At 40.8% G+C, this 25167-nt stretch overlaps 1 protein-coding gene across 11 annotated transcripts in view; it reads left to right on the top strand.

Annotated features, from left to right (window-relative positions):
* Positions 1-25167, top strand: part of CFAP20DC (CFAP20 domain containing) — a 246424-nt gene that overhangs the window by 205714 nt on the left and 15543 nt on the right. For all 11 annotated transcript variants that reach the window (XM_047849396.1, XM_047849393.1, XM_047849404.1 and 8 more), the window contains one exon: positions 14346-14440. In XM_047849396.1, the coding sequence (XP_047705352.1) occupies positions 14346-14440 (95 nt within the window). The remainder of the gene's footprint in view (positions 1-14345; positions 14441-25167) is intronic.

The following is a 25167-nucleotide window of genomic DNA, read 5'->3' as shown; positions in this document are numbered from 1 at the left end:
TTTGGGATGGTATATTCTGAACCCTACCACTTCTCTGTATACTTATTTATTACCTATATCCACCTCTAGACTCTAAGCTCCTTGTGAGTGGGGATTGTGGCTTGGTCACCATTCTATTCTCAATACTTGGAACAAAAGCATAAAGTGGCAAGAGCAGGCATTCAGATCTTTTTTTAATATTTCTTCAAAGATGAAGATAAAACCTGTTGTTTCACGAGACAGCTGTTTGCCCTGCATCCCCAAAGATGTGTTTATTTTGAATGAGAAGTCTTTACTCTATGTGCATCCTTCTGCTGGGTAAAACAGTATTTGTCTCCCATAGAAATGTAAGGTTTCGGAAGGACCTGTTAAGAAATGTCACAGCTTCGGGGCGCCTGGGTGGCTCAGTTGGTTAAGTGTCCAACTTCAGCTCAAGTCATGGTCTCCCCACTTGTGTGTTCAAGCCCAGCATCGGGCTCTGTGCTGACAGATCAGAGCCTGGAGCCTGCTTCCAATTCTGTGTCTCCCTCTCTCTTTGCCCCTTCCCCACTCTCTCTGTCTCTCTCAAAAATAAATAAACATTAAAAAAAAAAAAAAAAGAAATATCACAGCTTCATATCGTTTTCCTCTACCTTTCATTTTCTGTCCGGAAAATATACTCAGTAGATACCATTAGCATGTATACATTTTGGTGGACATGAGTCAGGACCCTGTTCATAAACCCAGCAAAAGTCTGAGAGTGGCCTCTGGCATACCTTGGGTTTCATGTCTGCCCCCATACTGAGAGTAAAGGAAGGTCTTAGCACTCCCCCAAACCACATGAAGTGGGTTGCCTATAAGAAAGAAAAGCTACATTCTCAGAAGAGGGAGAGGAAAAGTGGCCAACCAAAATCACAGGTACTACAATACATTACTAGTGGGCAGGCTTGAACTCTTCAGGAGTTTCCTCCGGAAGTATTTATGGAGTGACTTCTATATGCCATTCATACTCTTTCCGCCTCTCTCCAAGAAAACATGTGAATGGGAATGATATTGATATTACCTTGAATTCTTTTCAATTTACTTTTTATGTAAGTTATTTCCATATTTCCATAATTAAACTATTTTGGTAACATTACATGCAACAAATGTATCTGATTGCAATACACTAGTTAGCAAGTATTTATTTGTGCTCTTACTGAATTCTAAGCACAAAAAAAAAGAGAGAGAGAGAGAATTTTTTATCTCCAAAAGATTGAGAATTGCTGTTTTCACAGACAGAATTCCAGACTGTGTTGCAAAGATCAACTACACAAAATATAATCATCACTTTATAGTTATAACTGATTTTAAAGAGCAAGAAACAAACCATTAATAAACCAATCTTGCGTTAGACATCTTGACATTTAAATTGACTTCATGCAAATAAAATAAGCAAATTGAATTTTCCAATTTACTCATCAGCCACTATATAGATGCATTTCACATCCACATCTTAAAAATGTAATAAGAAAAATTTTATCTCTTTATGTCTGGCATGTCTGTTTCTGATGAATTCCATAACCAATTTGGGTGACACTAAACTGAGAGAAATCTCACATCACTTTTTTTGTCTTTGTTTTATTATTGTATGATCTTTTCAAGTACTTGATTTTTTTGTGTGTCTACACTGAAGCCTTCTGAAGTTACTACCTATTTCTACTACTTAGATGAAACTTATTCTTCTGGCATGGAAATATCAAGAGGGAGAATTGCAATGTTCATGCCCATGACCCTCATCATAAGAGGGTTTTCACTTTATCCTGACCTGACTTTGAACATGTAGGAAAAATGCACAATTTGTAACCTTAGCTAATGGCACTACAATGTCACACTTCTCTGTTTAACATTCAGCTTTGTTAATCAAGAAAACCAGATTGGCTCTCTGCATGTTGATTGAATTGATTACAGCTGTAGGCCTTGATAGCATTTTTTCAAGTGTCTCTAATTAATCAGACAATGCTTGATTAGTTTTTTCTGTTTTGAGGAGATAAACTGACTTCCTTGAGAATTTTCACCCCAAAATGATTCCCCTCCAGTGAAAGGTAAAGGATAAGTGAGTCAGCTTGGTTTTCCATGACACTGAGACCTTTCATCTTACAGCAACTAAAAGAAAGAAGGAAGGAAGGGAAGGAGGGAGGGAGGGAGGGAGGAAGGAAGGAAGGGAGGGAGGGGGGAGGGGAAAGGAAGGGAGGGAGGGATCCTTTGAAAAGCAGATTAAAACATTGTATTAAGCTTCTTTTTCCATATTTCCATGAATACATCTTCAAAAATGAAAAAGTCTGTGTTCCCTCTGAGCTTTTAGTCTGGCCTATTGCACAGCATCCTCCAGCTTTCTGATTGTAACCACTCTTTATCAGGTTATCTCGTTGAGTTGTCAGACATGACAGTTCAGATCTCAGCCCAGGAACAATTCTGTTTTAATAATCAGGATCATGGATGATGTGTTAAAAAAAGTAATAATAAAAAGCCACCACCTATTTTTTTAGTCATATCTATAGCATTATATAAAGCAGCTGTTGTTTATGCAAATGAAAACTTGACAATTTCCAGGAACATTACCAACATTTATAAAGGCCCAAAATGTTCTGCTTTCATCATTGAAGTTGATATTTCCAATGGGGAAGGCTGCTAGGATCAGCTCAGATGTGCATGTTGGCATGAGGAACGCACTGTTTTCCTCTCTCCTCCCCTATTGGTTGAGAGACCAACCTAGACTCCTGTTTCTCTCCTAGCACTCATCACTTAAAATGCTTTTTAAAACATACTTTGAAGCTGTGTTTCAGAAAAGTTTTCTTACAGATGCCATCAAATTAATAGCTCCTGAAGAGAGAGAATCTGCCTTTTAAAAGGAAAGTAGAAGAAAATTCAATCAGAGCAGAAAGATAGAAAGTGAGAAACAGGTCTTACTCCACCCACCCCCAAACCCACATTTCTACTCCCAGGTATGCTTATGCTTAACAGTTTCTTGTGCACCCTTCAGAAACTTTCAGTGCCTATTACAAGGAAATTACATGTTTTATTTGTATGTTTTTTCAACATACATGAGACTCTATAACTTGCTTTTTAGATTTTTACTGAATAGATTTTGGACATCTTTCTGAATTTGCACATACAGGTGAACACATTCTTCATTAACTGCCGGATGTTATTTCATTGTTTTAATGTACCATAATCTATTCAGCCAGTTCTCTGCTGATGGACATTTAGGTAGTTTCTAACTTTTTGTTACTGTAAACAGTGCTGTGATAAACATCCTCATGCACATATTTTTTGTGAGCTTGGGCAAGTATGTGTTTACAATAAATGCCCAGCAGTGAAATTATTTGGTCCAAAGGTAACTTTGACTGATATTACCAGATTTTTCACCAGTTTGCACTCCTACCAGCTCACACTGAGTTTCCTGAAACTTTAGAACTTTTGCCACTTAGGTTTGTCACCTAAGACCCTTGCCTTCTTCGGCAATTGACTACAGTCCCATCATCTAGTGCATACATATGTATGCCCGGTGCCCATCATTTCACACTAGTAGGGGTGCTCCCAGCTCTCCACACCTTTCTGATATAGACCATGCTGCTTTTTCTAGAATATCCTTCCATCTTTACCCTGTCTTGCTGCCTCCTCCTCATCCTTCAGGAACAACACTTTCATCACTTTTTCCGAAACCCCTACCTGAAACCTTCTCCTAAATGTTGGTCTAACAATCCGTCTCCACAGGACTGAATTCCTCAAGGGCAGAATCATGTCTTACTCCTCAGTACCCAGCATAAAGTCTGAGACAGTCCGGAGGCTCAATAAACCTCTATTCAATGTGAAATCATAAAGCAACTATGCTGGTAACAGTATAAAGAAGGCAAAGAAGGGCTCAGCCTTTCTCCATGTTGTCTCAAGGAGATGGGCTATCAGTATCACTGTTCACATACTGTAGTTGAATTTGATGGCTGATGCCTGGATTTGTGCCTCTAGAGTTGAATTATCTGCCATATCTAATGAGTCAGTGTCTGTAAAATGGTCCCAAGATGCTATATCATTAGTACTTTTTTAGCCTGAGGGGAAATACTGCCAAACAGGAAAGATTCAATTCTACAGAGAACATATAAAGTATATTTAATAGAGGAAGAAAAATTAATGATTTTTGTGATTTGTTGGAGCATTGAGCACTTGGAGGGAGCTGGGTTCTCCCCATTTTATGGATTTTCTGACAAAAGCATGGGCAGGAAAGATGATTTTGCAGAGGCCAGAAGAAGAAAGAGTATGATTTCCCCTTTGTGTGACTGTTTGTTGCATGTCTCCAAATAAGCATAGACTGATGTGAGGTGAAAACACAGTCCTTCTTTATGCAACGGGTTTCCCAGCTTTTGCTATGGAAGAAACGTAGTCCTATTCCAAATCCCACCATAATGTAAACATCTTCTGAGCACTTTCAGGATGGGAGGAGAAGAAAGATCCGGGAAGAATAATTCCCATATTGTTCTGAACCAGCTGCCTTTCCTGGCCTGTGCTGTTGTTCCTGCCACTCTCAGAGCACATTCTAACCTCCCTATCAGGTCTTTCTCAAGAACTCATCCATTCCCCCACTCACACCTAGAGGTCCTTCTCTTATAGCCCTGACCGTCCTTCCTACAAGGTTTCATTCAACAAACGTGTTTTTTTAATTCCAATATAATAATTCAACAAACATTTGTTGGGCATCTATTATGCATCAGACCCAAGGTGAAGAAAACAGACATGATTGCCTGACCTGATGGAGCTTATAATGTGGTCACAGCTTGTTTTTTGGTTCAGAAACAGTGGTATTCTCACTGTGTCCTCCCATGGCAGAAGGGGCAAAGGCTCTCTCTAGGATCACTTCTAAAAGGGCTCTAATCTCATTAATGAGGGCTCCACCCTCACAACCTAAGCACTTCCCAAAGCCTCACCTGCAGATACCATCACAGTGGGGATTAGTTTTCAACAGAATTTTGGAGGGATACAAACCTTCACTCTATAGCACTAGGCAATTATCAGAAAAGAGGTTAAGGATGTGGCTCTCCCTCTGAAGCCTGGAGCTGGCATGATGGTGAGAGTGAGGGGAAGGCACAAAAATACTCTGTAGAGATAGGACCAGACTATGTAAAGCTTTAGGCCAATGTGGTGATTTTGAATTTTTCCCTAAGAGCAAATTTTTAGAAACTCACTCTGGATTGAATTAGTAGGAATCCAGATTGAGTGGGGGAAGAACAAAAGAGAGATTCTAGAAACATTGACTAAGATGGTGGCAGTGGGTACTAGAGGTATGCCAACATATTCAAGATCCAAGGTTAGGGCTAGTAATGGATCCCTAAGTATTTCCAGCACATCTTCCCTTGGAGAAACTACCAAGACCTCAGATTCCTCATGTGCTAAACCAAAATCCTGGATTGCCCAAACTGGTTTCTTCTCCCCAGGTTCCATATTCATTCAATGGTACCAACACTGTTTCATTCCCAGAATCCAGACTTTAAGCTTCCTCATTCTCTTTTGAGACTAGCTTCCTCTGTGTGATAGGAAATATGGTGACCAATGACATCTGAGTTCTGCTTCTTTTGACGTCCATCTTTACTTGAGACTGTCTCTCCTTTTCAGATACAGTTTCAAAAGTTCTAGGGAAACACAGCTGGCCCAGTTTAAGTCAGGTGTCCACATAATAGGCCAGTCAACTGAGGTTGCAGGCTCACATGATAACTCCCAGGAGGCCATGTGGTTACAGGCTGCTGTTCCAGAGAGCAGGGGAAGGAGTTCTGGACAGTCCCTTAGCTCTCTTCTACTGTGCCTTAAAGAGAGATTACAACTGTTCCTTGGAAGTGCCAAGGGGAAAGAAAGGAAAAATAGGTGGTGATGAAAACAGATTTTGCCTCAACATGAGAAAAAACATTTAACAGTCAAAGTTTTTGAAAAGGAAATATGGTCTTTTGAAAGTAGTACATACACAGTTACTGATACCCAGGTATAGATTAGATCATCACTTTGTGGGAATGTGATAGAAGGCAACCTTCAAACACTAAGAATCCAACACTGAGGTTAGAATATTCTTGTGGAAAATGAACCGGAATTACACAATAGCATCTTAATTCTTATTCCAGTTCATCTTAAAAGATATACGAAAGAGTTCCCAACTTATAATTTGATCTTCTTACTTCAAGTGGGAGAGAAATCCTATGGATAAAAGCTATTTAGCTTTCAAAAAAAAAAAGAAAGAAAGAAAAGGAAGAAAGAAAGAAACGTATTTTCTTAGTTGTTTTTTTTTTTATCCTAGTAAACATGTATCTGAACCAACATTCTATTTTCTAAGGCATAAAATTAAATTTTTCTGTCATGGCTATAAAGAGGCAAGATGTGTGTCTCCAGATTTGCCCCAAATTGTGTGTGCCAAGCACATGATGAAGAACCAGTAGCATGCTCCTGGCAGGTGGAGAAGGAACAAAATGGAGGGAAAATATGGAGAGTGTTGCAACAGTATTAACGATTGTTAGGGAAACTTTCAACAATGAGTGGCACTCAGTATTCTGAACTGCCAAAGAGACTCTTTCAATAGTCATGCCCTTGATAAATATGGAGGAAGTGCCTACCCTGTGCCAGGCACCCTGCTTGGTAAGAAGCAATTGGGGGAAAATACATATATCAAATGATCAAACAAATGAGAATGTAATTATGAGCTGAGATAAGAGCTCTTAATGAGAAGCTCTATCAGAAGGAGTAACAAAGCAACTCAGCTAGATTGGAGAGGGTGTGTTGGACAAGACTTCCTGAGAGAGTGATGCTTCAGCTAAAATCACAAGTTTGGGTATGACTTTACCAGGCCAAGGAAAGGTAAAAACAGGGGAGGAGCGCGTGCTCTAGACAAGGGGGCACAGCCTGGCCAAAGGTCCCATGATAGTAGGGAGCATGGCGTATTCCAGAAATTGAGGGAAGACCAGCATGGCTGGAACTAAGTGTGTGAGAGGGAGAATAATGCAAGATGTGGTCAGAAAAAAATACATAGAGACTCGTTTATGCAAAGCCTCAAAGGCCAGCATAAAGATTCGGGTTTTTCCCTCAAGTACAATATCCTCCCAGTGATGCTGAGGGGTTTTAAATCAGACATTGACATAATCAGATAGGAATTTTGGCTCCAGTGTAGACAACAGAGAAGGGAAGTCAGAATGAATGGCAGTGAGGGGTCCATTAAAAGCCTTTGCTGCAGAGAGCATAAGGCACCGTCATCAATGGGCATTGGTAGTAGAAGTAGAGTTGGTGAGAAAGTGGGATTCCAAACGCATGTAGTAGGAAAGTCGACAGGGATTTTCATTAGAGCCTTGAGAATGTTTCACCTCACGGCTCCTTGCTCTAACACGGAGGTCATTCAGCTACAGCCGGCGGGCCAGATGATGCTCATGGCATGATATTTTCTAAGTAAGGTTTTACTGGAATGTAGCCATGCCCATTCATTTACTTACTGTTTATGTGTACTTTCACACTACAGCAGGAGAGTTGAGTAGTTGCAACAGAGACCTCTTGGCTTGTAAAGCCCAATGTATTTTCTGTCTGGCCCTTCACAGAAAAACTTTGCCAGCCTTGGAAATTACACCGCAAGAAACACCACCACCCCCACGATATTGCAAGGTGTAGAGGTACCTAACTTGGGAGTCCAGAAGTCCATGACTGGGCTTTGGATGATCTATGACCTCCTAAAATTGGAAGTAAAATTTGGTATTTATGTATGTTTTTCTGGGCAAACAGTATTCACTGGCTTTTAAAACAAATTTGTGAATTCCCCCAGAGAAAGATATTTCCCAGGCTTGTCCCCAGTCTACTCCCTGGCCATAACAAGATTGTTAAAACCCACATTTCCCTCAATGAATAAGAAATGACCTGGCACCACATGATAAATATCATTAGGTATTGGATAGAAGTTGCTGCAAATTGCTAACTTCCTGCTATAAGATCTCCCATATAAATATTTCACTGGCTGGCTCCTCTGACCCGGGGCTTTATGACGGCAGGTAGCTCAGGGTGTAAATAAGAGCTAGATGAAAAATGTGTCTGGATCTCTTAGATCTTTTTTAGATTTCTCAAGTAATTACCCCCTCCCCCCAATAAATACTTCAGTGTATACAAGACTGTAGAAGTTTCATTACAAGAGACGTCTTTGAAGGGAACAAGCAGGTGATCTGATCAGCCCCACAGCAACCTTTGTGAACAGCTCATGTTGTAGTTCATTTTCTGCTGGCGAAAATGCTTCATCCATCTGACTATGAGCTCTCTGATTCCCCAGGATCTGACACACAGGAGTTCAGTAAATGGTTACCAAATATGTAGAGAGATGATTAAGCTAAATTGTTGGCTTCATATAATGTATTTGTATATAAGTATATATATATATATATATATATATATATATATACACACACACATATAATGTATTTATAGGAAACACATTAATGAAATAAATGTATGTAAAATTGTTCTTGGTTTTTTTTTTTGGTTTTTTTTTTTTTGAGAGAGACAGAGAGACAGAGAGCCAGTGTGCAAGTGAGGGAGGAACAGAGAGAGAGGGAGACACAGAATACAAAGCAGGATCCAGGCTTTAAGCTGTCCTCACAGAGCCCACACAGGGCTCGGGGCTCGAAATCATGAGCCGTAAGATCATGATCTGAGCCGAAGTCAGACGCTTAACCGACTGAGCCACCCAGGCGTCCCCCCAAAAAGTCTTTTTAAATGAAGGCACTGAAACCATAGTCTGTCTTAACTGAGGACAGCATCCTCAGTTGTAAGAATATCTGATTCATTTAATGCTCAGTGCTTCGAAGAAATCTGGCATGCAAGTGGGAGGAAAACTGTGGTATTCTTTTTTGGCCAAGATTTTAATATTAGGTAAATCTGGCCATTGTGAAAATTCACGAGATGGTATTTATTCTCCATCTGCACTATATTTTTACATGTGGTATTTAATGTGAATCCGTTGTCTTGACTCTTAAGTAAAACAACATCTTCCGGTGACAGTGCTCAGCATGCCTGGAAGTCCTTCCTCTCCAGTTTCAGGAGGAGAGGCTGGGTTGGGGGGGAGGGGGCTGCCTGAACCCACGAGAGGAGGGGAGAGGACGCAGCAGCACCCGAGCATGTTCAGAGGGCAGGCCTGACTGGAAAGGGTATCCATCCACCAAAGGAGTTAGAGGCTTTCATAAAACAAGAGTCCGTCCTTGGGAGAAAAGGGTTATAATCAGAGCTCAGAAAAGCAACAAGAGTATCAAGTGCCAAAGACAAGGCGAGTATGAAAGTGGCGGAACAAAGAGCAAGAGCCAACTCCAGAGCGCAGTAGCTGGGCTGGGGTGAGAGCTGGCCAGGGAACCCCTTCAGATCTCCTGCCCCAGCCGGGCAGGCACTCTGTGAGTGTGCCTCAGCCAAACTCCCACTTCCTGAGATGTTTGCCGCTTCCTGTGGGGAAGGCATGCTTAAAGAAGCTGATAAAGGGTCAAGTTGATTAGCATTAAATATTCCATATGAAAATATAAACATATAAGATACAGATGCTAGACTACGTACTTGTGCTTATTAACAAGCCACCCAAAAATGCTCTTGAGAAAATGAAATTGTTAAATATATACAAAGGAAAATAAAACAAAACAAACAAAAACAATGGCACCCATATGGGGAAAATGGTATAACCTGAAGCGGCGTTTCTCAAGGTGTGGTCTATGGACTCATGATCTGAAGAGATGTGATGGTTCCAGGTGCACGCACGTAGGCAGTGCTGTATACTCTGTCCTCCTCTAGGGAGATTCAGTGTGTTAAAAGTTCTCAAAAGTCCTGCAAGAAAAGTCCTGATTTTATAGTTAACATAGGACTCTTTCTTTTTTTTGAAAAGATACTTTGTAAATGCATACTTAGTAAAAAGCCAAACAAGTGTATTGCTCTGATCCAAATTTCTTAATTGTATAAAATCTTCTAAATCTTAAGTTAAAATAACATCACTTGTCAAGAAAATTCTGCAGTCCTTTTTAAAAGATAAAACTAGGGGCGCCTGGGTGGCTCAGTCGGTTAAGCTTCCGACTTTGGCTCAGGTCATGATCTCGGGGTCCGTGAGTTTGAGCCCCGCGTCGGGCTCTGTCTGACCGCTCAGAGCCCGGAGCCTCTTTCAGATAATGTGTCTCCCTCTCTCTCTGACCCTCCCCTGTTCATGCTCTGTCTCTGTCTCAAAAATAAATAAACGTTGGGGTGCCTGGGTGGCGCAGTCGGTTAAGCGTCCGACTTCAGCCAGGTCACGATCTCGCAGTCTGGGAGTTCGAGCCCCGCGTCGGGCTCTGCGCTGATGGCTCGGAGCCCGGAGCCTGTTTCCGATTCTGTGTCTCCCTCTCTCTCTGCCCCTCCCCCGTTCATGCTCTGTCTCTCTCTGTCCCAAAAATAAATAAAAAACGTCGAAAAAAAAAAATTAAAAAAAAAAATAAATAAACGTTAAAAAAAAAAAAAGATAAAACTAGATACACTTTATGCCAGAATAAACTCACACCATATACCATAACTCAAAATACAGAGGCAATAAAAGAAAAGATTAATATATTTGATTACAGAAAGATTTTTTTTAATTTTTGCATGGCAAAAAATAAAAATAAAAAACCAGGGTAACCAAAGACACATGACAAAGTGAGGGCTTACTTGATAGAAAAAGGGGCAAAGGAATGAACAGACCTAAAATATTGATATAAAATGCATACATGCATATATTTATATGTTATATACATGGCCTTATGCAAATGAAAACAGTCAACTCCACTCCTAATGCTCATATTGAGAACAAATACAAATCAGAACTACTTTAATATATCAGTTTTTATCTCTCAGACTGGAAAGCATTAAAAACTTGACAACATACTGTTGTGACATGGCTGTAGAGAAACCAGCACTGTCCTGCATTGCTGGTGGGAACACAGGTGGTACAGCTCTTGTGGAGGGCTTTTGCCAATATCTAACAAAACCAAGTATGCATTTACCTTTTGTCCCAGGAATTCTACTTCTAGGAATTTACCTTGAAGATATATCTCCAAGCATACAAAAATAGATAGCTCAGGGTTATTCACTGCAGCATTAATTGCAATAATTGCAAAATATTGAAAACATGCCCAAACATAGGAGAGTGTGATGAAATACATGATGGTATAGTCATGCATGGAGTACTACACAGCTGTGAAAAAGAATGAGGTGCTTTCTGTGAGCTGGGATCAGTGATTTCCAGGTTATATTTTAAGTTGAAAAAATCAAAGTTCAAGAGTCATTATAATATGCTACCTTCTGCATTAGACGTGTAGCTGCTTATTTTTTGCAAAAAGATACATAGAAAGCAGATACCAGAACTAATGAAATGGATTTCTTATACAGGGGTGAGTGAGGATGGCATAGAAGTGATGAGGGGGTGGAAACAGTCTAGGAGGCATGGGGGAAATGTAACTCTTACCTGAATATGACTTTCTGCATATTTTGACTTTGAACTGTTAACATTTTACATACTCAACAACAACAAAAATAATAAAAATCAGTTAATGGAGAAAAAAATGCCTAAAATGTAGTACAAACACAAGTGGATGAGTCTAGCTATATTTAAAACAAATAATACAACCACGCTGAAAAGGAGGGGGAAAAGAACTAACCCAAGTAAATTTAGAACGTAGTATTTTGACTAAGGGATAAAAAGAAACCTAAATAGAGAACTCTAGAGAGTAGGTTTGGGGTTTTGTTTTGTTTTGTTTGCCTAGCAATTCTCAAACTACTTTTGGTATGTCCTATAGTTTAGAAAATAAGTAAATTTATTGAGGTTAATGGGAGCCATGTACCTCACCATCAAAAAGAGTTACAACTATGGCAAGAGGAGAGATGAGAATGAATCTGTGGTGTTGTGTTAGTGTTGGAGAAATGAGCCTATGCTTATAGACCAGGGATCATCAGACTTTTTCTGTAGAGGGCCAAATAACAAATACTTAACCTCTGTCATTGTACCACAAAAGCAGCCATAGACAATACATAAAAAGCAAACATGGCTTTATTCCAATAAAATTTTATTTATAAACACTGACATTGAGTTTTATATAATGATCATATGTCATGAAACAATACTGTTTTAATTTTCCAACCACTTAAAAATGTAAAGGCCATTCTTATTTTGTATAGCCTTGTACAAAAACAGGCAGTAAGACAGACTTTGCCCATGGGCCATAGTTTGCCAGACCCTGTTTAGATAGAGAAATGATAGATAGATAGATAGATAGATAGATAGAAAATTGATAAAGTGTTTAAATGGGGGAATCTGGAGGAAGGATATATTGGAGTTCTTTACACTCTTCTTGCAAAGAAGTATTCTTTGTATTTCTTACAGAAAAGCTGTAAATCTGAAATTATTTTAAAACAATCAAAAAAATCACACAAGGAAGAACTCTGTACTTTTCATAGCTACTTCTGAGAAGGAAAAATACTAATCAAATAACTTGCCTAAGAAGTGAATGTCTTGCCTTTTATAATAGTCACACAACCCTCATCTACATTTTCCCCATGTCCATGGTCCATGAGTAGGAGCTACTGTTGCCAGTGCAGAGTGTCTTCTGATTTGTCACTGGGGATGTCATCACATGATAACATTATTGTTTGTTGTTGTTCATCCTTGCTCTCCAACACTCTTACTGAGTAATGAGGTCACTGGAGCTGGTAATTTGTATGTGACCTTGTAATTTTCCATAATGTAGGAGTTTTTGGTCTACTGAAATGAAATGGACTAAATAAAAGGTGCTTATCAGAAAATGCCCCATTAGCTTGGAAGTCTGTGACAAATCCTTTCTGATGTCCTTAATGTGTTATTATGAAATTCAATTATACACTGTGTTCACCTTATTTCACTAGCCATAATCTAGTGATAGCTAAGGTGAGAAGTGTCTTAAAATACTACAAATAGGAATTGGGTAATTTTTACATTGAGATACTTTTTTTACTAGAAGAGTGAAGGGCTTTCATGGAAAACTCCTGTAGAGACTTGTAACCGTTCTACCATCCTGGGTTTAATTCCGACAAAATCCAATTCCTCCTACCATGGTTTATCATTGTAGGTAAAGCCGTGCTATGATTTTCAATCAATAATGAAGACAATGGTGGTCATAGCTGAAATTTATTGAATGTGATTCTATACCCAGATCCACGCCAAAATTTTTTCATCCTTTTTTTTTTTTTTCATTTAATCCCAACATAAAACTCCAAGGTACTATTATTACTCCTCTTTAGAAAAGAGGCTTATGATGTTAAGTGGCTTGGCCATGTTCTCAGCGTGAGGAAACATGGAGCTGAGATTGGCCTGGAGAGCCAGTGCTCTTAGTTACTGTTGGGACTGTCTCCCATTGTAGGTAAAGACAGTAGGCAATACAGAAATTTAGAAAGACATTGTTTAGTCATGAGGACATGCTCCTCTTGAGAAGAATAAGGTAAAACATACCGATGCAAGATGAACAATAAGGTAAATAAAATCAGTGCAAGCAGTAGAGTTCACGTTGGAACATCCTTCACATTCCCTTCCTGCTCCCTTCCCCTGAAGAAGCTGTGTCGAGTTTAGAGAGGAGAGAGGCTTGAAGTAGAACACACACTGACTTGCACCCTCTGGAGTTCACCCACGTGCATCACATGCATGCAGCTACCTCCTAGGGAGACCTGGAGGACTGGAAAAGAAAGAGGCAGGAAGGGGAGTAAAGAATGTTGGGAAATGAGGTTGGCAGTTGGAGGCAGAAAGATGGAATGTAGGAGGGGCTTTCCGGAGTGGTTTTTGCCCCCATTCTTAGTGGGAGAACTGAAGGAACGGGTCACTCAGGGACCCAGCTCCCCTCACTGTTCCTGCTTTTGCCCTCTGCTGCTCTAAGGCACTTAGTGAATGCCTGCGGACCCCACCATTGTGGCTGGTTTCTGACCGCTCCAAGACCACCTTCTGTTTTGGAATGTTGTCATGGAGTGACATGTGACTTTGCCAGGCTTCCTTAGGGTCATAAGGAGCTTTGTCTTTGCCGCATTTCTTCTGAGTCACTGAAATAACTTTCTTATATGAGAGGGATTGTGTACCATGTGAGAGCCACAATGATAATCTTTCAAGAGGAGTAGTTGTCGTTAGTTGACGTATATGTGGAACAACTAGTTAGTTCAGTGGTTGACATTATATTACTCGATTACAGAACTGAATATTAACTTCTAGACATTTTGTCCTTCTGAAATATGAAAGAAGGAAAAAATGTTTCTTTGTGGAAGCCCCAGGAAATTAAAACTCCAGGGGAAAGATGAAACTTAATGTGAAATTGTAGACCTGTTGTTTATTTACTTTCTTCTTTTCTTTTTAGGGACTGGTTAAATATGTTGAGCCCACCGATTGTTCCTCCTAGTCAGCAGCCAACAGAACAGCATCTGGATTCTTCTGGAAGCTTGAGTGTTCAAGGTAGGAATATGAAAAATGCTATACATAAAAAAATTAAAATAGTTAACTACAAATAGAGAAAATCAGTCACTTTGAGATGCCGCTGTTTTTATTAAATGCTAACCATTTAGGCTTGCACCCCCAAAATGAGGTAGCCTGTGCTTTCATTTTATAGGATGATAAGTCCTTTGGTATCAAATTGACCTTCATCTGGGTTCCAGCTCTACCAATTTCTGCTGTGTGACATGTATGACTTTTGGTTACTTCATTTGTTTGTTTTTTAAATTTAATTATTTATTTTTTGAGAGAGCAAGCAGGGGAAGGGCAGAGAGGAGGAGACAGAGGATCTGAAGTGGGCTCTGCCCTGACAGCAGAGAGCCCAATGCAGGGCTCGAACCCACAAACTGCGAGTTCACAATCTGAGCCAAAGTCAGACACTCAACCAACTGAGCCACCCAGGCACCCCTCGGTTAACACATTTGTAAAATTAGACTGATAATAATGTCCACCTGAAAGCTTTTCATGAAGATTCACTAAGGCATACTGTACATGAAGCATTTAGAATAGCACCTACCAAATATTAGCTGTTCATATTATTATAAAGCAGATCTGATACTCCCACATCACTAGATACATGTTTTCACTAATACAGGGCTACTTGTCTTTAAAGATAAGGCTGGCACAGAGTTATAACAAGTAGCAATGGAAGAATGGGAAGGAAGCAGGAGTGAAGATTTGCCTTGGGTTCCCTTTGTTGGCCAGAGTCCTAGAAATGAATCATTAGTTTTTGGTTGTGAGCAGGGAACATGATTGTCAAGAGTGCATAGAGAAGGAAGGGAAAAGAATCTTTGGTGGGAACAGAGGGCTTGAGATGGAAGGGGTAGAGAGAGTCTAACGTGCATAGCTGCAGTGGCAAATACCCTCAGAGTGGGGCTCCCTGAGATGGTTTTCAGAGTTGAATTTTGAAGATGGAACGCTACATCTGAGGTTAAAAATAATAATAATAATAATAATAAAGGAACTGAAGCCAATATAAACTGCTCCAACAAAGGTGCCACATTTTTCCCCCTAACTGCCCCAGGGAGAAAGGGGAGCATCCCATTTTTCTTAAGGTATGGAGAATTCAGAGTGAGAGCTCATACATCTGAAGCGTACATTTTGGCTGCCCAAGGGATGGAGATGTCTCCATGATTTACTGTCTGAAATAAATTATGCCCCCCAAATTGGGAATCTTTTTAGAGATGTACATTTATAATTACTTATGACAGAAAAACAGAATCTCAGCTGTCAGAAGGAGACCTTGCCATGAGAGAACAAATAATATGTTATGTTAAGTGTCCTAAATAAACCACAGGAACAGAGAGCATGGTCCTTGAGCAAAGGCACCCAAGATATATATTAGTGATAAGTAGCTGAAAGGAGGTCTTAAAGTCACCATTGCAAAGTGACGTTTTGACAGCCAGGAGCTCAGTCATGTTGAAGGTAAAGAGAACTTCCATCGAGGGCAAATTAACAAATTAAATTCAGAGGGTTATAGAAATGTTCCAGCCACTGTTAACCAGATCTGGCCCCCCTCCTGCCTGGCAGCCTAGGTTTTTATCAGCTGTCCCTTTCCCCTTTTCTGATATGCCTGAATGGTTTGTAGCTAATTAATAGCATCAAAAATTAGTGTTTCCTATTTGGTTAATCTTTACATGTTATTGGCTTAGTTTTAGACAACATATCAATATGCCAAGATAGCGTTCTTAGAAAGAGAGAAAAATAAGGGTTTCGAGTATCCAGTTGGTAACATCGGAAGAAAAAGTGAGCCGTGGCTGTGGGCAGTCCAGGCTTCTTCCTGGGCTTCTGTTGCATAATGGCATTAATTTAGGGCCATCTGTCAGATGCTGTGCTAAGTTGTAACATCTAGCTGTCACAGCAACACTGTGAGGAAGGCACTGCTTTTGTGCGTGTGTAATTGTTGCTCTTTTACAGCTGAGAGAACTGAGGTACAGAGTTCTTGAATACCTTGTTCCAGGGTCACACAATGAGTCATTGGCAGAGCTGGGGTTTGAGTCCAAACAGCCCAGCCCCAGAGCCCAACCACTGTTTTTATAATTTTTTTTTAAATTTTGAACCAAGTACCTAGATTACCTACTTCAAAAATAAACAAAATATACATAAAATGTTATATACATAAAATCAGGAATTTAAATTTTCTATTCAGAGTTCCTCATCTACAGGAAAAAAAAAATCTCAAGGGCTAAGTAGCTAAGTTCTTTTTTTTTTTTTTTAATTTTTTAAAAATTTATTTATTTATTTTTAGAGAGAAAGACAGCACTAGCAAGGTAGGGGCAGAGAGAGAGAGAATCCCAAGCAGGCTCCGCACTGTCAGAGCAGAGCCTGATGCAGGGCTTGAACTCACAAACTCTGAGTTCATGACCCGAGCCAAAATCAGAGTTGGACACTTAATGGGCTGATAACCCAGGTGCCCCAGCTAAGTTCTTTAAAGGGGAAAAAAAGAAGAAAAAAAAAATAAAAAGCAGACCTCTGGTTCCCTGTTTCAGCCCTGAACCTGCCTACCCCTCCCATCCACGCTTGTCAAAAATGACAAGTGGCCACATTTTCCCAGTGGGAGTAGAGGCTGAGGGGCAACATTGCTGTGAGACCAGATCTAAGGGACTGAGGTGCTGACTGAGAGACAAGATCACCCAATTGCTGAGCTGGCAGGCCTGGGTGTTGGCTTGTCACCCACCTTCTTAAAGGCCCTTCTAGACAATCTTATCTAAGTAGGTCAATCTCCCTTCACCTTGTTACATTTACTTCGTGCCCTTCTCACAGTTTGTAATTCGTGGTTTGTTTACTTGTTTAATGTATTTTTTTGCTACGTAGCCTGTGAGTTTTTAAAAGCAGAGACTTTGTCAGTTTGCTTACTCCTGGATCCCAAGTACCCTACACATTTTCTGTTGATTATTAGATACTCTGTAAATGTTTGTTAGTAGGAAGACAGGAAGGGAGAAAGGGGAGAAAAGAGAGAGAGAAATGTTCTTCAACTCATCATTTTTTATACCAACCTTGGGGGGAAAACATGAGTCATCCATTGAAATCTTACTTTCAGTTTTCCCCCATTCCAATTTTTTAGTATCTTAGGTATATTTCTAACAATTCAACAGTGGGAGTATTGAACCTACACCCATGCATTTGAGCAACTAAAAACGGTCACCTTATGCAGTGGCTCTTAAACTTTATTGTTAGGCAGTGAGAACTTTTCTTTCAAATGAATTCCATATGAAATGCCAACATATAAAAGAGATGAAACCAGAATTGGTCTGGCTAAAGGGGGCAGTTAGGGACCCAGAACCCTGCCCTGGGGCTGCAATGAATCAGCTAAAAACCCTGATGCAGTCCACCGACCTCTGTTTGACCTTGTGGAAGGTCGAGTGCCCACTCAGAGCCCCAGCTAGGATTAGGACCCAGGCTTGTTCCACATCCATGCCTTTCTGCAGAACCTGTGAAGGTGGTTTTGGGGGCTGGCTTACAGGGAAGGGCGATCTTCCGTCTTCAGATGTCTAGTATGAAAGTCATAACAGCTAATATTTATTTCACCTTCCTGTGACCCACACCTGCCAGTGCCTTTTAATTCACATAATAGCCTACTGAGGTGTAGCTACTGTCATTGCCCATCTTTTACACAAGGACACTGGGGTTTAGAGCCAGGAAGTGATGTGCTGACCCCCCACAGCTCCATCACAAGTGGAGAAGCTGAGATGTATCTGTAGAGCTAGAGAGCTAGAGGCGTAACTGTAGATGAACAGCAGAGAACGATGGCCTAACACATGGCCCTAGGAAACGTTGCCACACAAAAGTAAGTGCGTGTTTTAACCTTAAAAACGAAAGAGCAAGTGTTTTACCAGCAAAATGAGTTTATTTAGAAATAGCAGAGGCATGGCAATTCAGGACACGCAAACTATGGCGAAGCATAGCCAAGCCTGGAGAACAAAGGAGAGGAGCCATACTTGGTAGAGAAAAAGGAGGGAGTTGGGAGAGGCTGCTTTGAAGGAAAGTCTTTGCGAGTCTAAAAGTCTAAAGCAAGGGTTCAGGGTAGCAATGGTTTCTCTTTGGCTAGACTCTTGCTCGTCAAGGAGAAAATCTTTCTTCCTTCTGCTGGGGCAGTAAAGTGAACTTCTTTCTGCCCAGGCATGCGGTGTCAGCTGCCATAGAAAGCTTATGATGAGCACCTCCCCTTCTGGGCTTCCTGACTCCGTTTGAGGTGAGGTCTCCCTGCACTGATTTCCACGCATGCCTTATATTTGGCCTCCGAGTCTCTCCTTTATTCGGTACAAGTTTGTGTCACACCCGCAGTTTCTGCTCAGATAGAACACCTCAAGTGCATAAATGGCACCTTAAAGTACACAGCCCGTCTGCCAGCAGAGCCAGCCAGCAGGCAGGAACAGCATCGCATTCCGCACCAGTCGACTGGAGGGAGAGATGGGCAGCTCTCCATACTTCCTCCTGGGCCGAGGCACACTTGCTGAATGTCAATTACCATGGCACTCGAGCCCTTAACACTTAACCAAAAATGTGTTTTCCTGGAGTGCGTGTGAAATGTAAAAATGGGAAGTTACGATTTCAGAACTTACTCAAGAGAACTACCAAACTGACCTTTGGAAAATAAAGCAGACTTTGCTCGAAGAATAGTTGTCAATTTGTTTTTGACATTTGTTCCTTTACAGATATGACCCTTAAATTATTCATGCTTACCAGCTCCAAAACAGAATAGTAATGACCTCTCTCCTCAGGCTTGCAAAACCTCTTCTGCCGTTAGATTTTGAGTAAGAAAGACATCCAGAAGTGCTTTTCGAGTTGCCGGAGTCTCATAAAAATAACATTCTTGTGCCTTTTTTATGGCAAGGCCACATAGGATATTCCTTTATGAACACTGGTTAATCCCCCATGAGACATAAACAGGCAACAGATGCTCATTTTATAGGTATAATATCCAAATCACTAGTCAAGAATTTAGAAAACCCTCATGGTTCCCTGAAACTAACCAGAGAGAGGGGAATCTGGCCGTCTGCTCTGGCTGCGACAAGGGAGTCTTTCCAGAATCTTATTTCCTGCAGCACAATTATTCGACATTCACCTAATACTCCAAGTCTAAAAGCAGTCTTCTAAAATCTGTTTTATTAGTGATCATACAGACATTATGCTTCATGAAACAACCATTGGTATCCCCAAGGGCTTGGCTTGGCACCTAGGACACAGTAAATGCTACATAAATATTTGATGAGTTTTGAATGCATGAATCATGGGAAACAGAAGGATAATTTGGTCTACTCTTTGGATCTTCCTTGTATCTTCAGGATTTATTTAAGGTGCATAGGAGACTTTCCCCCGAAAACCAGTATTGGTAATGTAAAAATAATAATGTGCCTGCCAGTGTCGAGTTTTCCTGTGTTACCTCACGATGACTTCTCCCTACATTCCCAGGTGTGGGGCTATGTTATGTCCCACCCTGTACAGGTGGAATTAAGGTCGCTGCCTAGGTCACAAACCCACTGAGTGTGGAGTTGGACTCTGACCCAAGCCTGTCTGACCAGGCGATTTGCACCCTGAACCCCCATGCTGCTGTAGGACTGCAGAATTCCCTTTAGGTCAGTAAGAACCATACGACTGACATGTCCACTGCAATTTTTTACCTGTACGAAGTTCTCTTTCTTGAAGCTTTCTGGATAAAATAGTATTCTCTTCAGTACTCTCCTTAGACCCATAGCATCCCCACCTCAATGCTCAGCTTGTATAATGAATTCATTAGTATTTATGACATTCTTGTGTCCAGAGTCCCCACCCCTTCCCCTGTTAGGCAAGTAGTTAGTTGCCTTTTGTTCTCAGATTAACCTTGGGGATGGAAGATATTTTCTCTTATGCAGCTATCAGGATCCCAGGGGTGTCTTTTCTGCACAGAGGAGGTTGGGGGCAGAGGGTGGGAGAATGGTGATCAACACCCTTACTAGCACAAAGATATGCCTTCTTTTTGGAGTCCTAGAAGTGAGCCTTATAGTAGAATACTAAACACATTGCTGGTGTCTGAAGCTCTCTGTATTATTCCAGAACCATCCCTACCTACTTATTCCCCAGATGCACCCCAGACGGGGTCCTGGTCCAGGACTTCATCTTCCCTTGCTGGAACTGGGATACATTTTCCCCCAGATGCAGTGTTGCTGCCTTGCCTGAAATTGGGCCATTGAGACACTGTGAGCTCTGTAGGCTTCAAAGCTCAATAGTCTGGCTAGGGACCCCCTGGGGGTGTAGTAAAATGCATTCTGAGTTGTAAGCCGCACATTTCCAAGCAGCACAATGGTTTTGTAGGTTTTTTCCCAGCTTTATTGAGATAAAATTAACATGTAATGTTGTGTAAGTTTAAGATGTATCACTGTGTATGTTTAACTCCATGATTTGATATACAAGCACAGTTGAGTCACTGCACATTCACAAGTAGAGACTACCTGTAAAGAACGAAACTGCAGTAATTCCCAGTTAATCAACCAAAACCTCCAACATGTTGCTTCAGAAGGCATTTTCCATGTAAAATATAGGTACTGGTTTCTGCAAAAGGGCTTGACCTACTTATTTCCCCAATGAAACCTGAACTGTAATCATAGCATGTTAGTTGCCTTCCAAGAAACAATATAGTTTTCTAAGAAAGTCCCTTTTCGTCCTTTTTATCCCATTGTCAGTCATTTATCTTTCTCCCATCTGAGGACATATTTTTGCTGAAAACCAAAATTCAGCAGTTCACTGTCGACTTTCTCAGTACAAGTTAATTTAGCCCTACTGTGAGAGGCATTGGTGGAAGAGTTTCTAAGTACCTGGTGCTCTGCAGGATCTTATCTAAAATGTCATCTTCGTTGACCCTAAGGCTGACTGTTTGGAATGGAGATCCCTCCCCATTGAATTGTTTAAACAATAGTGTATTGGTATGCACATAAAAATACAGTCAATCAGTTCTCAAGATCTATAAGAGAGAAAATGCATTTTTTTTTTTTTAATTCTGGATGGCAACGTCAGAAAATCGAAAATCAGGTGCAGTGTCTTGATTCAGAGATTTTAAATCTCATAAACTGATGTCACATCATTGGTTTTCAAGCTTGAAGACTTAGCCTCTGCATATAGGTTTTCTATTATCTGTGGTTAAAATGCAATAAATGTAGATAATTAAGCATTTATGTTAATAGACTTTCAAAAGGTGAATTGGAGGGATTGTTTGCCTGAGCTGATCTAACAGAGGGGAGGGCAGCTAATACTGCTGCATTTGGTCTGGCTCCGTTGGTTTTTCTTCTGTTATTGCTGTTAACCAATTTCAAAGTGGATGAAGCTGGAAGTTTGTAAATAGATTATTATCTGAAAGGCAATTTTACTTCACTGGAAATGACTTTATTATGTGGTGAAGAGTAAAAATGTAATTTGGACCCCTGTCCAGATGCTCTTAGTCTGGTAGCAGAGAATGGTTTTATTTGTTAATTTGTCCTTTTACAGTTTCTGTAGCCAGTCTTTAAATAGAGCAATTTAGCATTTGGGGGGAAAAACAAACCCTGCACCATCCAAGAATATAATTGAAAATTACCCCATATCCATGCACAATAATTACCTTTCAAAACACTTCCCATTGCTTGACATCATAGTGGTAATTGCTTAATGATATTATAATTCCATTACGTAGGGATTACAATGGCTCAAAATGATGTAAATTGGAGGCTTTGAAAATTAAGTTATAATGAAAACAAAACCCTTTATGCAAGTTTAAAGCACTTACTTCAATGTAAAATTATACATAATGTCGCCCAATTTTTGCACGAGTGTCATTGTTGGTACAGTTTTAAAATTCATCCATTTGAAGCTTTAGTACTAAAAACCACAAAAACCCGCTTTAGTCCCGTGGTCATGACGCATGAGGTTCCAGCTCTACAGTGATATGTATTGGAACGAATGCATTTATATAGCCGTTATTGCTTCAGTCTGGATGCATTATGTAGCAAAACCCCTACTAATGAATTAGATCCACCTCGGTCCCTTTGCAGTTGGTGATAAAGACCCATGGCCCATTACAACTGTTATTTTCATCTTTGAAAGATTCCTGACTGGTCGTAAAATGTATTCAGTTTTCTAACTTAATAACGCCAGCTTAAATTTTTATCTTTTTGGAAAGTACCAGCCCAGAGTGTGCTAAGCAATTAGATGATGTGCCGGAGGTCAGAATTTCCCTCAGTGTGTGGATGGAGTCTAAACAAAGCATCAGACAGCAGACCCCTGAGATATGTTGACTCATGATCATTTACCTCAGTGATAGGTGGTTTTAACATTACACCGGATGGAAAAATTAGTTTTACTTTTTGAAAAATACATGATTTTTGGTGTAAGAACTCTTTTTATCTTAAGATGAATTTATTATAATGTACTTTGTAAAACTAGTTGGGGGCTTTGTGTTTTGTTCAAATCCACTATTTTTTTTTCTTTTGGTAGTAAAAAATCAAACAGGTGCAGTTTGGGGGTAGGAAATAAGATGTAAGCGAGCATACCCCTCTTGTGTCTAACTCTTGTATCTTACATTTTTCATGATGACAGTTGTAACAACATTTATTGAGTATTCACTATGTGTGCGGGGTGCAACTGAGTATCTTACTTAGTTCCCCTAGGTACTGTCCCAGGCAGTATTACTGTCCTTATGTAGGGGAAAGCTAAGGCTCAAAGTGCTGAATTTTCCCAGTGTCCCACAGCTGTGAAGTGGTAGAAATGGGATTTGGATCCAGGTCTGTCTGACTCCATTATCCAAATGTCATACTGCCCCTCTCTATGAAGCCTTTTCTTAGGACTTTAACCTTTATCAATGTTCCTGTTCTGACTGACTAAAAAAATGTACAGCCTATACTTCATGATTTATTTCAATATTGTCATTATCCTTAACAGTAATAATAATGATCATTTATTGAACAACTACTATGTGCCCTGGGCTATGCATATTATCTAGTGTCCAGTTTAGCCTTCCACAAAATCCTATGAAATAGGCCTTGTTATTCCCATTTGATAAATGAGAATCCAGTGAGGCAAAGTAGCCTGTGAGTGCCCTAAAGTCAATTCAGGCAGTCAACAGCAAATCTCCCATCCATCCCATCTGCCAATCCTAAGACCCCTGGTGCTCTTGGCCACTCTGCAGTTGCAACTTCCAGTTACCCCATCACTAATCTTCAGTAGCTACTTTTGTTTCATGTGTGAATGTCCCATCCACACCTTGACATGGTACAGACTGAATAGATGTCATCACATAGCAGGCACACATTAGTTACTCATTGGTTCTGTTCTCTGAAGTAGCCCAAACAAGAAAGGGATGATGGATTGAATATCTGAAGGTAAAGGACATGCACATCCTCCTTTTGATGTGCAGAAGTGACCTAAAGGGGGTCGTCTTCCATGAGAAACTTGAAAAGCATTCCCAATCTCTCCTACTTAGATGGAGAAAGAAGGTGGAGGCAGGACCCTGGGGACCACTCTTAAGGTAACAATAGAAAGTAAAGGAAAAGCAGCCTGCCTTCTCTGATTTCCTGTTCTTAATTAGAAACCATGCAGGGCGCTCAGGTCAGCTACCACCATTAACGTGGCCATTAGCACAGTGCTGTCATACTTCAAGGACATAAGCCACTATAGCAAAGAGTCCCAGAAACTCATCAAAGGCACCACAGGGATCATTGGATCTGGTCCCACCCTGTGCACAATAAAATCTCACACAAATGGCCGCCTCGGTCCCTGCTTCACCCTCTCCAGGATCCACATTCCACTTCCCGGTCAGCTCTATAGTGTGGAAAATTCTTCCTTGTGCTGAGCCAAAATCTGGCTCCTAGTAACTTGCCCCCATTGATCCTCTTGTTTCCTTCTGGAACCCCACAGAATCTTCTTAACTTCTCTCTCACTTACCGCCTTTTATCTACTTGAAGCCAGACAGGCTGCTGTAACCTCAGGCTTTGTCTTTTCCAGACGAAATAAGCCCAGATCTTGCCTCTGCCCTCCCACATGGACTCTCTTATCTTTGTGATTTTTGAAATATGAGAGATGAAATTTCTTTTGTTTCCAAACCTGAGGTTTTCAAATGGAGGACACATTTACAATTTTTTTACTCTCTTCTATGTTTAAATTCCCATAATGTAATAGCTCCCCATTGAATGTGGCCACATCACCTTCTTAACAAAAGCATGGTGCCCATATGGCAGAAAGAAGATGGAACTGAGAGTCTGGAAGCCCAAGTTCATCCCTGACTCTGCCTCTGACTCACCAAGTGACCTCGGATGAGCTGGTGAACTCTGCAGACCCGGCTTCCCTTGTCCTTCAGATGGACACATTAACTTCTATTTCACAGGATCCAGAGCTTCTGCGTGGGCAAGTGCTTTCTTGGCCATGGAGGGCTCCACCAGTTGAGATGTTAGCAAGCAAGGCAGAGGTCCTCATTCCTCCCAGGTAGCTCCACGTTTTACTCCACTGCTGGCACCATCTGCGTAAGGAGTCGGCTGATTCCGTGTTTTGCCCAAGACAATGCACACTCCGTGAGAACAGGGCCTGCTTCTTAGACCGCCTCATCCCCAGCACCTCGTTCAGTGCCTGATGCAGGGACGATCATGTTATGTGTCTTTGGATGGTCAGAGGAATGGCTTCCGTAGAGTCTCAAACCCCCACTCCACCACCTGGGCCCCGCTCCTTGGGACTTACCTCCAGTTTGTCACTGC

Source organism: Prionailurus viverrinus, chromosome A2 (assembly GCF_022837055.1).
Source record: "Prionailurus viverrinus isolate Anna chromosome A2, UM_Priviv_1.0, whole genome shotgun sequence".
Classification (NCBI taxonomy): domain Eukaryota; kingdom Metazoa; phylum Chordata; class Mammalia; order Carnivora; family Felidae; genus Prionailurus; species Prionailurus viverrinus.
This window is presented reverse-complemented; position numbering and strand designations above follow the sequence as displayed.